This window comes from Pan paniscus, chromosome 20, assembly GCF_029289425.2.
Source record: "Pan paniscus chromosome 20, NHGRI_mPanPan1-v2.0_pri, whole genome shotgun sequence".
Lineage (NCBI taxonomy): Eukaryota > Metazoa > Chordata > Mammalia > Primates > Hominidae > Pan > Pan paniscus.
Window position 1 is genome coordinate 41,364,141 of NC_073269.2, and position 11,878 is coordinate 41,376,018.

At 53.2% G+C, this 11,878-nt stretch overlaps 2 protein-coding genes across 2 annotated transcripts; both read left to right on the forward strand.

The window, feature by feature from the left end:
• The first annotated feature begins 357 nt into the window (after positions 1-357).
• On the forward strand, positions 358-3,963 carry FFAR1 (free fatty acid receptor 1). Its single transcript, XM_003816155.6, has one exon. The coding sequence runs from the start codon at positions 358-360 to the stop codon at positions 1,258-1,260; it is 903 nt and encodes a 300-aa protein (XP_003816203.1). The 3' UTR covers positions 1,261-3,963.
• A 3,219-nt stretch (positions 3,964-7,182) lies between these two features.
• Positions 7,183-9,299, forward strand: FFAR3 (free fatty acid receptor 3). The gene is made up of 2 exons (XM_034944935.3): positions 7,183-7,454; positions 7,685-9,299. The coding sequence occupies exon 2, from the start codon at positions 7,696-7,698 to the stop codon at positions 8,734-8,736; it is 1,041 nt and encodes a 346-aa protein (XP_034800826.1). The 5' UTR covers positions 7,183-7,454; positions 7,685-7,695; the 3' UTR covers positions 8,737-9,299.
• Positions 9,300-11,878: the final 2,579 nt, after the last annotated feature.

Consider the following 11,878-nt stretch of genomic DNA (forward strand, 5'->3'; position numbering starts at 1 on the left):
TCCCCACAGAGTCTCAGAAATCGAGAAGCTTTCTTCCTCTGGGACCTGGGCACCACATCCTATCTCCTGTGACGCTGCAGGAGCTTCCCTGGTTTTAAGAGGTGATATGGTGGAGAGAAAGCACAAGACTGGGGGCCACAGCTCCTGGCTTCTCATCCAGGCTCCGCTGCTCCCTGACTGCTGCCTTTCTCTGTGGGCTTCCGTTTCCTCCGTGATCCCACCAGGCGAACTGTAATCCTCCACACAGGGCTGGAACCCGCGAGTGATCCCAGGAGCCCCTCCTCTCCGGGGCCCCAAGATCTGAGGACAGGGAGCCAGGTTGCACACAGGAGCCCTGCAGGCCAGGACGGCGGCCCCATGGACCTGCCCCCGCAGCTCTCCTTCGGCCTCTATGTGGCCGCCTTTGCGCTGGGCTTCCCGCTCAACGTCCTGGCCATCCGAGGCGCGACGGCCCACGCCCGGCTCCGTCTCACCCCTAGCCTGGTCTACGCCCTGAACCTGGGCTGCTCCGACCTGCTGCTGACAGTCTCCCTGCCCCTGAAGGCGGTGGAGGCGCTAGCCTCTGGGGCCTGGCCTCTGCCGGCCTCGCTGTGCCCCGTCTTCGCGGTGGCCCACTTCTTCCCACTCTATGCCGGCGGGGGCTTCCTGGCCGCCCTGAGTGCAGGCCGCTACCTGGGAGCAGCCTTCCCCTTGGGCTACCAAGCCTTCCGGAGGCCGTGCTATTCCTGGGGGGTGTGCGCGGCCATCTGGGCCCTCGTCCTGTGTCACCTGGGTCTGGTCTTTGGGTTGGAGGCTCCAGGAGGCTGGCTGGACCACAGCAACACCTCCCTGGGCATCAACACACCGGTCAACGGCTCTCCGGTCTGCCTGGAGGCCTGGGACCCGGCCTCTGCCGGCCCGGCCCGCTTCAGCCTCTCTCTCCTGCTCTTTTTTCTGCCCTTGGCCATCACAGCCTTCTGCTACGTGGGCTGCCTCCGGGCACTGGCCCACTCCGGCCTGACGCACAGGCGGAAGCTGAGGGCCGCCTGGGTGGCCGGCGGGGCCCTCCTCACGCTGCTGCTCTGCGTAGGACCCTACAACGCCTCCAACGTGGCCAGCTTCCTGTACCCCAATCTGGGAGGCTCCTGGCGGAAGCTGGGGCTCATCACGGGTGCCTGGAGTGTGGTGCTTAATCCGCTGGTGACCGGTTACTTGGGAAGGGGTCCTGGCCTGAAGACAGTGTGTGCGGCAAGAACGCAAGGGGGCAAGTCCCAGAAGTAACGCCACTGCTCGGGGGAAGGAGCATGGGGCAGGAGGGCCCGGCTGCTTCTCCAGGCCCCTGCGGGGGGCTGCTTCGGAGGAACTGCAGGGCAGCCTGGCCCGGAGGCCTCCCTGGAGCCACTCAAGTGGAGAGCGGCGCCTGCTGAGGGCAGCACCCCAGTCAAGAGAGGAGCGCGGAGCCAGAGCAAGGTGGTGGGGGAGGTAAGTTTGCCCCTGCACGTGTCGAGGAAGTTCGCCCCTTCCTCGCCTATCTTTCTCTCCCCTCTGCACGTCCTCACCTGCCTGTCTTCCGTGGGCCGCGAGCAGAGGCCTTGTACTTACGGGAAGGAGGAGGCAGTCTGTTTCTGACCCACAGGAACTGCCACTCCGGTGATGCACTTGAGGACAGCTACTCTGAAATCAGTTCCCAGGAGAGAACATTTGATTTCCGAGTAGGAGAGGAGGCAGGAGGCCGGATAATGACGCTGTTATACCATGTGAAACTCGCAAGGGGGCAGCCTTGGAGCTTGGAACGGAGGCTGGCAGGAAAAGCTGCTTCAGCCGGGGAGGGAAAATGCAAGGTCCCGCAGTGATGGGCAAAGGCCACGGAGTTGACTCTTGAACAACGTGGGGATGGGGTGCCGAACCCCCACGCAGTGGAAAATCTGTGCATGACTTTGACTCCCCCAAAGTTCATCTACTAATAGCCTACTGTTGACCAAAAGCTTTACCCAGTATATAAACAATTGAGTAAGACATATTTGAAGCCAGGCACAGTGGCTTATGCCTGTAATCCCAGCACTTTAGGAGGCCGAGGCCGGAAGACTGCTCGAAGCCAGGAGTTCAAGACCAGCCTGGGCAAGATAGTGAGACCCCCCCACCTCTACAAATAATAAAAATAAAAATAATTAGCTGGGCGTGGTGGTGAGTGCCTGTAGTCCCAGCTACTCAGGGGTCTGAGGTGGAAGGATCCCTTGAGACCAGGATTGAGGCTGCAATGCCATGATCGCACCACTGCACTCCAGCCTGGGTGACAGAGCAAGATCCTGTCTCTGGAAAAAAAAGAAAAAAGACATATTTTATATGTTATATATATTATGTGCTGTATTCTTACAATAAAGTTAAGCTAGAGAAAAGTACATGTTACTGAAAACATTATTAGAAAGAGAAAATACCTTCACAGCACTGTGCTGTATTTATCAATACCGTAAGTTTATGTTGTCTGTTTATAAGAGAAGTTGTCTGTCTCAAGCAGCAGTAACCGCGGCTGCAGATCTCAATCTGTGGTAGATATCAAGCAGTTCAACCCTTTTTTATAATGTCATGACTTTTCTTTGCTTCTTGGAAGCAGCTCTGGCATCACTAGTGGCCCCGCATATGGGGCCAAGGGGGTTATTCAAAGTTTACGGTATTGCATTAAACATGGTGAAACATATGCAATGACTACGAAAGATCACTTTTTACTTCTGTACACAGTGTACTGGCGAGAACTGCTCACCAGGAGATGATTAGCTTCACGTGGTGTTTGAAGCAGATACTCAACAGTTGAGCTCACGGAGAAAGCACAGGAGGTGGCTACGAAATTATTATAGGAGTACAGTATATCTACAGTAAATATGCACTTATGTCTTTAATACTGCACATCTTTATGTTTGCTTGCATTTCTCTTGACTTCAAATGGCATCAAATAGAGTTTGTGTTTGCGTGCATATATTTTTGATAAATTTTAACTTTTTTGTTTTGTTTTGTTTTGTTTTGTTTTTAGACAGAGTCTTGCTTTGTCTCCCAGGCTGGAGTGCAATGGTGTGATCTTGGCTCACTGCAACCTCCGCCTCCCAGGTTCAAGCAATTCTCCTGCCTCAGCCTCCCAAGTAGCTGGGATCACAGGCACCTACCACCATACCTGGCTAATTTTTTGTATTTTAAGTAGAGATGGGGTTTCGCCATGTTGGCCAGGCCTGTCTCGAACCCCTGACCTCAGTTGACCCACCCACTTCGGCCTCCCAAAGTGCTGGGATTACAGGTGTGAACCACGGTACCCTGCCAATTTTAACTTTCTGTAAGAGATTTGCCCAGCCTGGGCAACATGGAGAAACCCTGTCTTTACCAAAAATACAAAAAATTTAGCTGGGCGTGGTGGCGTGTGCCTGTAGTCCCAGCTACTTGGGAGGCTGAGGTGGAAGGATGGTTTCAGCCTGGGAGGCAGAGGTTGCAGTGAGCCGAGATCATGTCATTGCACTCCAGCCTGGGCAATAGAGCCAGATCCTGTCTCAAAAAAAAAAAAAAAAGCTTTGTATCCATTTTGGCATACATAGACTAGTATGTATGGCAGTAAATAGACTAGTGGCAGTAAATAGACTAGTACCTACATATATTTTTTGTATTCGTGGCATACTTAACTTTTGCTTAATTTTTAAAATATATTTCTAGGCTTGTAGTTCCTCTGTAAGTTTTTTCAAATTGTTGCAAATCTCTGAAAATGTTTCCAATGTATTTATTGAAAAAAATCCACAAGTAAGTGGACCTGCACAGTTCAAACCTGTGCTATTCAAAGGTCAACTATATAGTCTGTAATACATGATGGGTGTCATGCTGAGTGTCTACAGTGAGTGTTGTCTCACTTCAGCTTCACACAACGCTGTGTTTGGCCTTGCCACTGCTGTACGGATGAGCGGGTGTTCACTACACGAAGGTACTGGGCAGAGGAGCAAACACTGACTAAATTCTAGCCTGTGCTTTGCTCAGCAAGCCACATGCCTGCCTTGCTTGCATCAAGGGAAGGAGTATTGTGTTCTAATTTGAAGAAATACACCAGCCACTCCTTAGGCAGCACTTGGTGCGGGATGGGCTCCTCTGGAAAGGGAGCACCTAATTTGCACAAAGGTGCTGCACCAGGTAGCTACGATCCTGGAATGGGATGAAGAAACTTGCCTAAGGCCCTACAGCAAGGAATGGGTAAAAGCAGGATGTGATCCTTCCAAGCAGAACCCCCAAGAGCCAGGGGACATTTGGGAAACCTGGGGGTGTGGGGGTTAACCCTGTATTTGTGGTCCATTTCGCAAAGGATAGCATCCCACATCCATGAGAGGGAGGGCAGAGGGGAGTGGCTGTGGCTGTGAAGGAGACAGACACCTGGGCACCTGCTCTAAATTACAGCAATGCCATGCACATGATGATGTATTGGAGCACAACAAATGGCAGCCACCAGCTGGGGTGCACGCACCCATTTCTACAAATGAGCTCTGTTCAGGCTGAAATGTCTACGCATGCAAGGATTTTTCTTGTAATTGATGATATATCCCCAGCGCCCAGAAGAGAGAGTGGCACGCAGTAGGTGCTCAGTAAATGTTCGCTCAGTGAATGAATGAATGCCTCTACTAGCCTTCCAAAGAAAGTTCTATGTCTGTTTTATCAATATGGAAATAGGCCAGAGAAATTAAGTAACTTCTTTTGGAAGCCAGAAACAACCCCGGCCCTTGTGCAGTGACAACACCAGGGAATTTCAGTAAAAACCCAAACTCCACCCCAGGGAGCCCCAGTGCCTCCTCCCGCACCACAGGGTGCCAGGGCCCACTCTCTTTGGCTCCTGCTCCATAGCCCCTGCTGGGTACTGGGCTGCTTCTCCCAGTTCCTCCTGCCTCCCCCCACTTAGGGCAAATCCAGTGCCTCCCTGGGGCCCAGGAGACTCAGTGTGATCCACCCCAGGCGCCTCTCACTCCTGTGAGACCCAAACCTCCTGTCAGCTCCCCCAGCAGACCAAGCCTGTGCACCCGTGACTCCTCTGCCCCAGTGTTCCCTCCAGTGGCTCTTTGCCTCTTTAGTATCCATGTCTTCATGATCCTTCCCCTACTCCATCCCCCAAGCCCTCACCACCAAATGTAATGTAAACAGCATGACAGCAAAAACTTTTCGTTCACAACTGCGTTTTTTTTTTTTTTTTTTTTAGACACGGTCTCACTCTGTTGCTCAGGCTGGAGTGCAGTGACACAGTCATGGCTCACTGCAGCCTTGAATTCCTGGGCTCAAGCGATTCTTCCACTTCAGCTTCCCAAGTAGCTGGGACCAGAGGCACATGCCACTAAACCCAGCTAATTTCTTTTTTCTTTCTCTCTTGTGTTGTTTTTTTTTTTTTCCCTGTGGACATAGGGTCTCCTCATGTTGCCCAGGCTAGTCTCAAACAACCTGTGCTCAAGCAATCCTCCCACCTCAGCCTGCCAAAGTGCTAAAATTATGGACCTGAGCCACCGTATCCAGCCTACTGCTGCACTTTGAACAGCTTAATTGAGATATTATGTACATATAATCAAATTCACCAATGTTAAGTGTACAATTCAATGAATTTTAGTAAATTTGCTGAGGTGTGAGTCCATTACCATCAGCTAGTTTTAGAACATTTTCATGACCCTAGTAAAATCCTTCCTGTTCATTTAAACTTAATCTTGGGCCAGGCGGGGTGGCTCACGCCTATAATCTCAGCACTTTGGGAGGCTGGGGTGGACGGATCACCTGAGGTCAGTGGTTCGAGACGAGCCTGGCCAACATGGCGAAACCTCATCTCTACTAAACATACAAAAATTAGCCAGGCGTGGTGGCGGGCACCTGTAATCCTAGCTACTTAGGAAGCTGAGGCATGAGAATTTCCTGAACCCGGGAGGCAGAGTTTGCAGTGAGCCAAGATTGCACCATTGCACTCCAGCCTGGGCGACAACAAGACCCTGTCTCAAAAAAAAAAAAAAAAAAAAACCAACTTAATCTTCATTTCTACCTCCATCCCCCAGACAACCACGAGTCTACTTTCTGACTCTATAATTTTGCCTATTCTGGACATATCATATAAATAAATGAAATCTGACAATATATGTACATGGTCTTTTACGTCTGGCTTGTTTCACTCAACATAAGGCTGTAGTGTGTATGGGTAGCTCATTCCTTTTCTTTGCCAAATAGAATTCCAGTATATGGATGTGCCACTTTTTTATTCACTCACCAGCTGATGGGCTGCCAGGTGACATTTCCACTGTTGGTGACTATGACCAACGCTGCTGTGAACATTTAGGACGGAGTCTTTAAGTAGACCTGAGTTTCCACTTCTCTTAAGTAAATACCTACGGTGGAATTGTTGGATCGCATGGTGAATTTATGTTTAACTTTTTAAGCAAATGCCACCTGCTTTCCAAAGCGGGGACACCACCTCCCATTATTCTCACCAGCAGTTAATGAGGCCCCTATTTCTCTACATTCTCGCCGACCATAGGCATTGTCTGACTTTTTGCTTGTGGCCATTCTAGTGGATGTGAAATCATATCTCATTGTGCCCTGTGATTGTTTGAATGAACTAATAGATCACCCGTGAAACTGGACAGCACTTGGGTTTGAACCCTAGTGGTGACATTTCACAAGCTGTATCACCTGGAGCAAGTCACTTCCCTGCGGTGAAGGACAAGGATTTTATGACATAAAAGCGTTGCCCTAGAAGCAGTGTCTGCTATGGATTATGTGCCTATGAAAAGGCAGCTGCGGTCATCATCGCCACCACCATTATTATTGTTATTATTATTATATTGTCACCCCAGAGATAATCCTGCACCAGTGACAGGGAAAATAGCAGCTGGCATCCGCTGCCTGCTCACGACCACACGCCAGGCTTCCGTCAAACCACTCAACATGTATTAGTAATCTTTTAATCGACCTACATATTGTTTTAATTTGCATGTGTTAATGCGTTGATCTATGAGAATGGGTACTATGACGAGCTCTGTTCTGCAGGGGAGAAAGCAGAAACATGGAGAATTTAAGTCATTTCCCCCCAAATCACAAAGTCAGGAAGAAACAGACCTCACAGAGCTCGCTCTCTGTCATTGCATCACACTTCCTGCCCTTACAAGGCAAATTGGATAAATGCCATTCTAGAGAAGCAGACAAAATTCAAGTGAAGAAGGGGAGAGGAATACGTCGGCTGGGGCCTGTTTAGAGCATCCCAGCTGAGAATGCATGAGGACGGAGGCACGCAGTTGTGGAATTTGTTCCCCTTTTAGCATGCTGACCAGCCCTGGCAACGGAGCTCAAGGCATCTATGTGCCACTGCTCAACAGTGAGTGACGTCATGGGCACGGCCAGGTCTTTATCAGTTCTGCCGGATAAATAGCCAACCGCACTAGGTCTGGAGAGACAGCAAGGTGCTGTGCAGCAGAGCATTTGGGGTCTCAAAGAAGCAGGTGAGCCTGGGCCCGAGGGGCTGGGTGGAGGAGCACCTTGGTGCCTCTCTGCTGGGGAAGGGAGAGGGGACAGGGCATGCTCAGGAAGACAGGCAGGCTGACTCCACCTGGAAGGCACCCAGAGACAAGAGGGGTGGGCGTAGTGACCTCGTGCCCTTTTAGGGGAGATGCTGCTGGCCAGAGGCCGTTAGGGCCCCCACTACCAACTCCATGTTACTCTCTCTCACCAGTGGCCACCACCATGGATACAGGCCCCGACCAGTCCTACTTCTCCGGCAATCACTGGTTCGTCTTCTCGGTGTACCTTCTCACTTTCCTGGTGGGGCTCCCCCTCAACCTGCTGGCCCTGGTGGTCTTCGTGGGCAAGCTGCGGCGCCGCCCGGTGGCCGTGGACGTGCTCCTGCTCAACCTGACCGCCTCGGACCTGCTCCTGCTGCTGTTCCTGCCTTTCCGCATGGTGGAGGCAGCCAATGGCTTGCACTGGCCCCTGCCCTTCATCCTCTGCCCACTCTCCGGATTCATCTTCTTCACCACCATCTATCTCACCGCCCTCTTCCTGGCAGCTGTGAGCATTGAGCGTTTCCTGAGTGTGGCCCACCCACTGTGGTACAAGACCCGGCCGAGGCTGGGGCAGGCAGGTCTGGTGAGTGTGGCCTGCTGGCTGTTGGCCTCTGCTCACTGCAGCGTGGTCTACGTCATAGAATTCTCAGGGGACATCTCCCACAGCCAGGGCACCAATGGGACCTGCTACCTGGAGTTCCGGAAGGACCAGCTAGCCATCCTCCTGCCCGTGCGGCTGGAGATGGCTGTGGTCCTCTTTGTGGTCCCGCTGATCATCACCAGCTACTGCTACAGCCGCCTGGTGTGGATCCTCGGCAGAGGGGGCAGCCACCGCCGGCAGAGGAGGGTGGCGGGGCTGGTGGCGGCCACGCTGCTCAACTTCCTTGTCTGCTTTGGGCCCTACAATGTGTCCCATGTCGTGGGCTATATCTGCGGTGAAAGCCCGGCGTGGAGGATCTACGTGACGCTTCTCAGCACCCTGAACTCCTGTGTCGACCCCTTTGTCTACTACTTCTCCTCCTCCGGGTTCCAAGCCGACTTTCATGAGCTGCTGAGGAGTCTGTGTGGGCTCTGGGGCCAGTGGCAGCAGGAGGGCAGCGTGGAGCTGAAGGAGCAGAAGGGAGGGGAGGAGCAGAGAGCGGACCGACCAGCTGAAAGAAAGACCAGTGAACACTCACAGGGCTGTGGAACTGGTGGCCAGGTGGCCTGTGCTGAAAGCTAGGTCCTCCGGGGGAGGAGGGTGTAGCTGGCGTGTCATCCTCAGGGCGCTTCCTCGCTCACGCCAGGAGGGACTTGGAGTGGCGAGCTGGGGCCCGATGGGGCTTGGGGGCAGAGTAGACATCTAGCCTCCCTAAGGGTATGCACGCTAAAGCCCAGCTCTCGATCTCACCTCCATCCCCATCCACCCACACACTATGGATTGGGCTCTGGGAAGGGGTCAGGGTGAGAGGCTGCTCTGGAGAACAATGAGGTCCTCACAGCATCAGGCAGCTCCTGTGTTTTCTTGAGGGAGGCAGAGGAGCTAAGAGCAGTGCCCAGGGTCTGAGGGGGCTGCCCAGTGAGTGGCAGGGGCAGGAGAGGGGAGAACCCCATCCTCAGAGCTGCTCCCAGCCAGCGAGTCAGGAGTGGGGGAAACAGGGCTCCAGGGATGAGGCCGCATTCTGCTCCCACAGTGCCTTTTCCAGAAAGTTCCCATTGCTCAATAAATGTGGATCATCAGAGACATTTATGAACAATGACAGAAGAAAAATTACCCAAATAAATGTGGAAGCAAGCAAAAGAGAACAGTGTTTCCCTCTTCTCCTGTTTTGTTCTGGTGGTGTGCTTGGGCTGGGTGGGACTGGTGGATGGAAGGAGAAAACACCAGACTCTGGAGGAAAAGGGCCAAACACCAGGTTGCCTGGATGCTGGGAGAGGATCTGGCTTGCAGGGATGAAAATAACAGCTGCCCTGTCTAAAGGACTTGGCCTGACACATCATCTCCTTCTATCTCTCAATAGCCCTGTGGGAGGTACCAGCATTATCCCCAGTTTCAGATGAGGGAGTGGCCCAGAGAGGTGACATCTCCTACCCGAGATCCCATAGCTGGTGGGCGATTGAAGTGGGACCAGAAGCTGCCGTCAGTTGACTCTGACACCCATGCCCCTAAGCCACTTTGCTGTTCTCCATCTGTGTGTCACCTGTGGTCACCTGGCCCATTCAAATGTCCCAAGTCAGATAAGGCTGTCTGAGCAGGACAAATGTAAACAGGCCATGATAAGAAACAGAACTAAATGCAAAGCATATTGACTATTTGTGTGGGTTCAACCTTTTCCCAGTAAAAAAGCCCTCTTGGAAAAAAAGAAAAAAAGAAAATTAGTCAGCACAATGGACTTCAGGTTTCTGCAAAGTCAGAGAGATGTTCCTCAGAGCTCTATTCATCAAAATATGGCCATTCAGGAAGTTTTCATGTTCCCTGAGTGGTGGCCCATGAGAAATAGCTGGTCAGGACCTCCTCCCCAAGCAAGGCCACCTGAGACTCGCCAGCCCCTGTTTGCATGCTGTCAGCAGTATTTCAGAAGCATTCTTTGAACACCTATTGCATGCAGATGGCTGGGCTCAGAACTTCGGGGAGTTCGATGCCAAGGTCTTTAAATATCTGCTTCCTCCCTGGGGTTAAGTGTGCTGGGAGAATGAAGACTGGCTGTGTGTGGGGAAGTGGATTTCAGGTGGAAGGAGAGGGACTCTGTGGAGAGTTGAAACCATGAGCTGTCTCTCTGTCCCACGGCTCACCTGTCCATCCCCAGGGCACTCAGCCCTGGTGGCTGCAAAGAAGTTGATGCAGGTAGGGGTGTTCATGGCTCAGAAAGGAGACAAAGGTGCCATGGAATCCTGCAACTTCAGAATGGGCACCGCCACCCCAAGGCAGAGAACAGAAAAACTGAAAACCTCACAGTCGAAAGAGAGCCATGAAGAGCTGGAGTCTCCCTCCTCCCCCAGGTTTATAAGAGGGAATAAGAGGCAGCTTCATGGGCTTTGCTGTCCCCAGCCATCTCCCAGCCCAGCCCAGTCTGTATAAGCAAAAGCACAGGGGTGGGGAAGATGAAAAGCCATCAGGGTGTGGCTGATCGTGGGAGTGGGGGTGAGGAGGATGTTGGAGCATTTTCCATACATCTCAGAAGCCCAGGGAACGGGGCTGTCAGAGAACGGGAGATGCATCTGGGGCTGCCGCCTGGTGCCATCTAGGTGGGGTGGGAGAAAGGCAGAGAGAGGAGGTGGGAGAAGACTGTGGGGGGTGCAGCAGCTGGCACCCTCTCCATCGGGCAGAGCAAGTAGGTGTGAATCTCCCATGGGTGAAGCGATCACACGCAAAAAGGAGGGAGATGGCGTCTTTGGAGGGAGGTGGTGATAGGCTGAGACCCCCTCGCTGTCCCCCCCGAAACCTGGTGACCGGAGCTGCCAGGAGGCCACACAGAGGCTGATCATGGGGGACCTGGAACCTGGAAGGGGCAGAGTGGTCAGATGACCCACACACGCCTGAGAAAACAGATGTGGAGAGGCTGTGTTGTCATTCTGAGGCAGGAAACAGACAGACAGACAGACAGACAGACAGACACTGGCACAGTGAGAGACAGAGAGATTCACAGAGCAGAGCTGGCTTCTCACTGGCAGGCATGGGCACACCTGAGAGAGCATCCAGAGAGGTTAGAAATCTTCCTTAGGTCCTCCTGGGAGGCTCAAGTGACCCCACCGGGGAGCTGAACAGCTGGCTGGATTTCCAGGGTTGAGAGAAGGAAGCTGCGCAGCCGGCCAGGGCCACATCCCCTGTGCCTCAGGGAGGGACCCCCAATGTCCCCAGCCACACTCCCCAGGAGGAGTCCTTGGAGTTGAGGCCACTGCCTGGGTCCTCCAGTGCCAGCCAGCGGAGGTTGCTCCCGTCCCTTGTCTTCCTCCTCCCCATCCTTCTGCCAGCCCTGGAAAGGTCAGAAACCACCATTGCAGAGCTAGAGGGGAAAGAGAGGCAGAACAGAGGGGCCTCTCCTCGCAAAAACTAAAACAAGCCCACAGCCTGTGCAGAACGGCACCTGGGTGTGATTACTCCTTATCCCACACACCTACTGCCACTTGGAGATGGTTTCATGGCTGCAGTTACAGGGCACCCTGTGTTGTCAGGGGTGAGCCAGCGAGGCCCGGGACCTGCCCAGGGGTACATCGAGGGTGGAGAAGACCTGGCCCCAGTGCAGGTGTGAACAGGCAGGAGGGCTGGGGAGGGAATAGCGCTGGGGTGTGGCCGAGCCCCCGAGCCCTGCTCTTAGGCCCTGGCTACACACCAGCCCCTACCCAGACAGGACCCCAATTCCTCCCTGGCCCCTCTGTGTTCCTGC

What these genes read in the sequence shown, in the direction of transcription:
- FFAR1 (XM_003816155.6), top strand. Translation starts at nt 358, where the DNA reads ATGGACCTGCCCCCGCAGCTCTCCTTCGGCCTCTATGTGGCCGCCTTT.
- FFAR3 (XM_034944935.3), top strand. Translation starts at nt 7,696, where the DNA reads ATGGATACAGGCCCCGACCAGTCCTACTTCTCCGGCAATCACTGGTTC.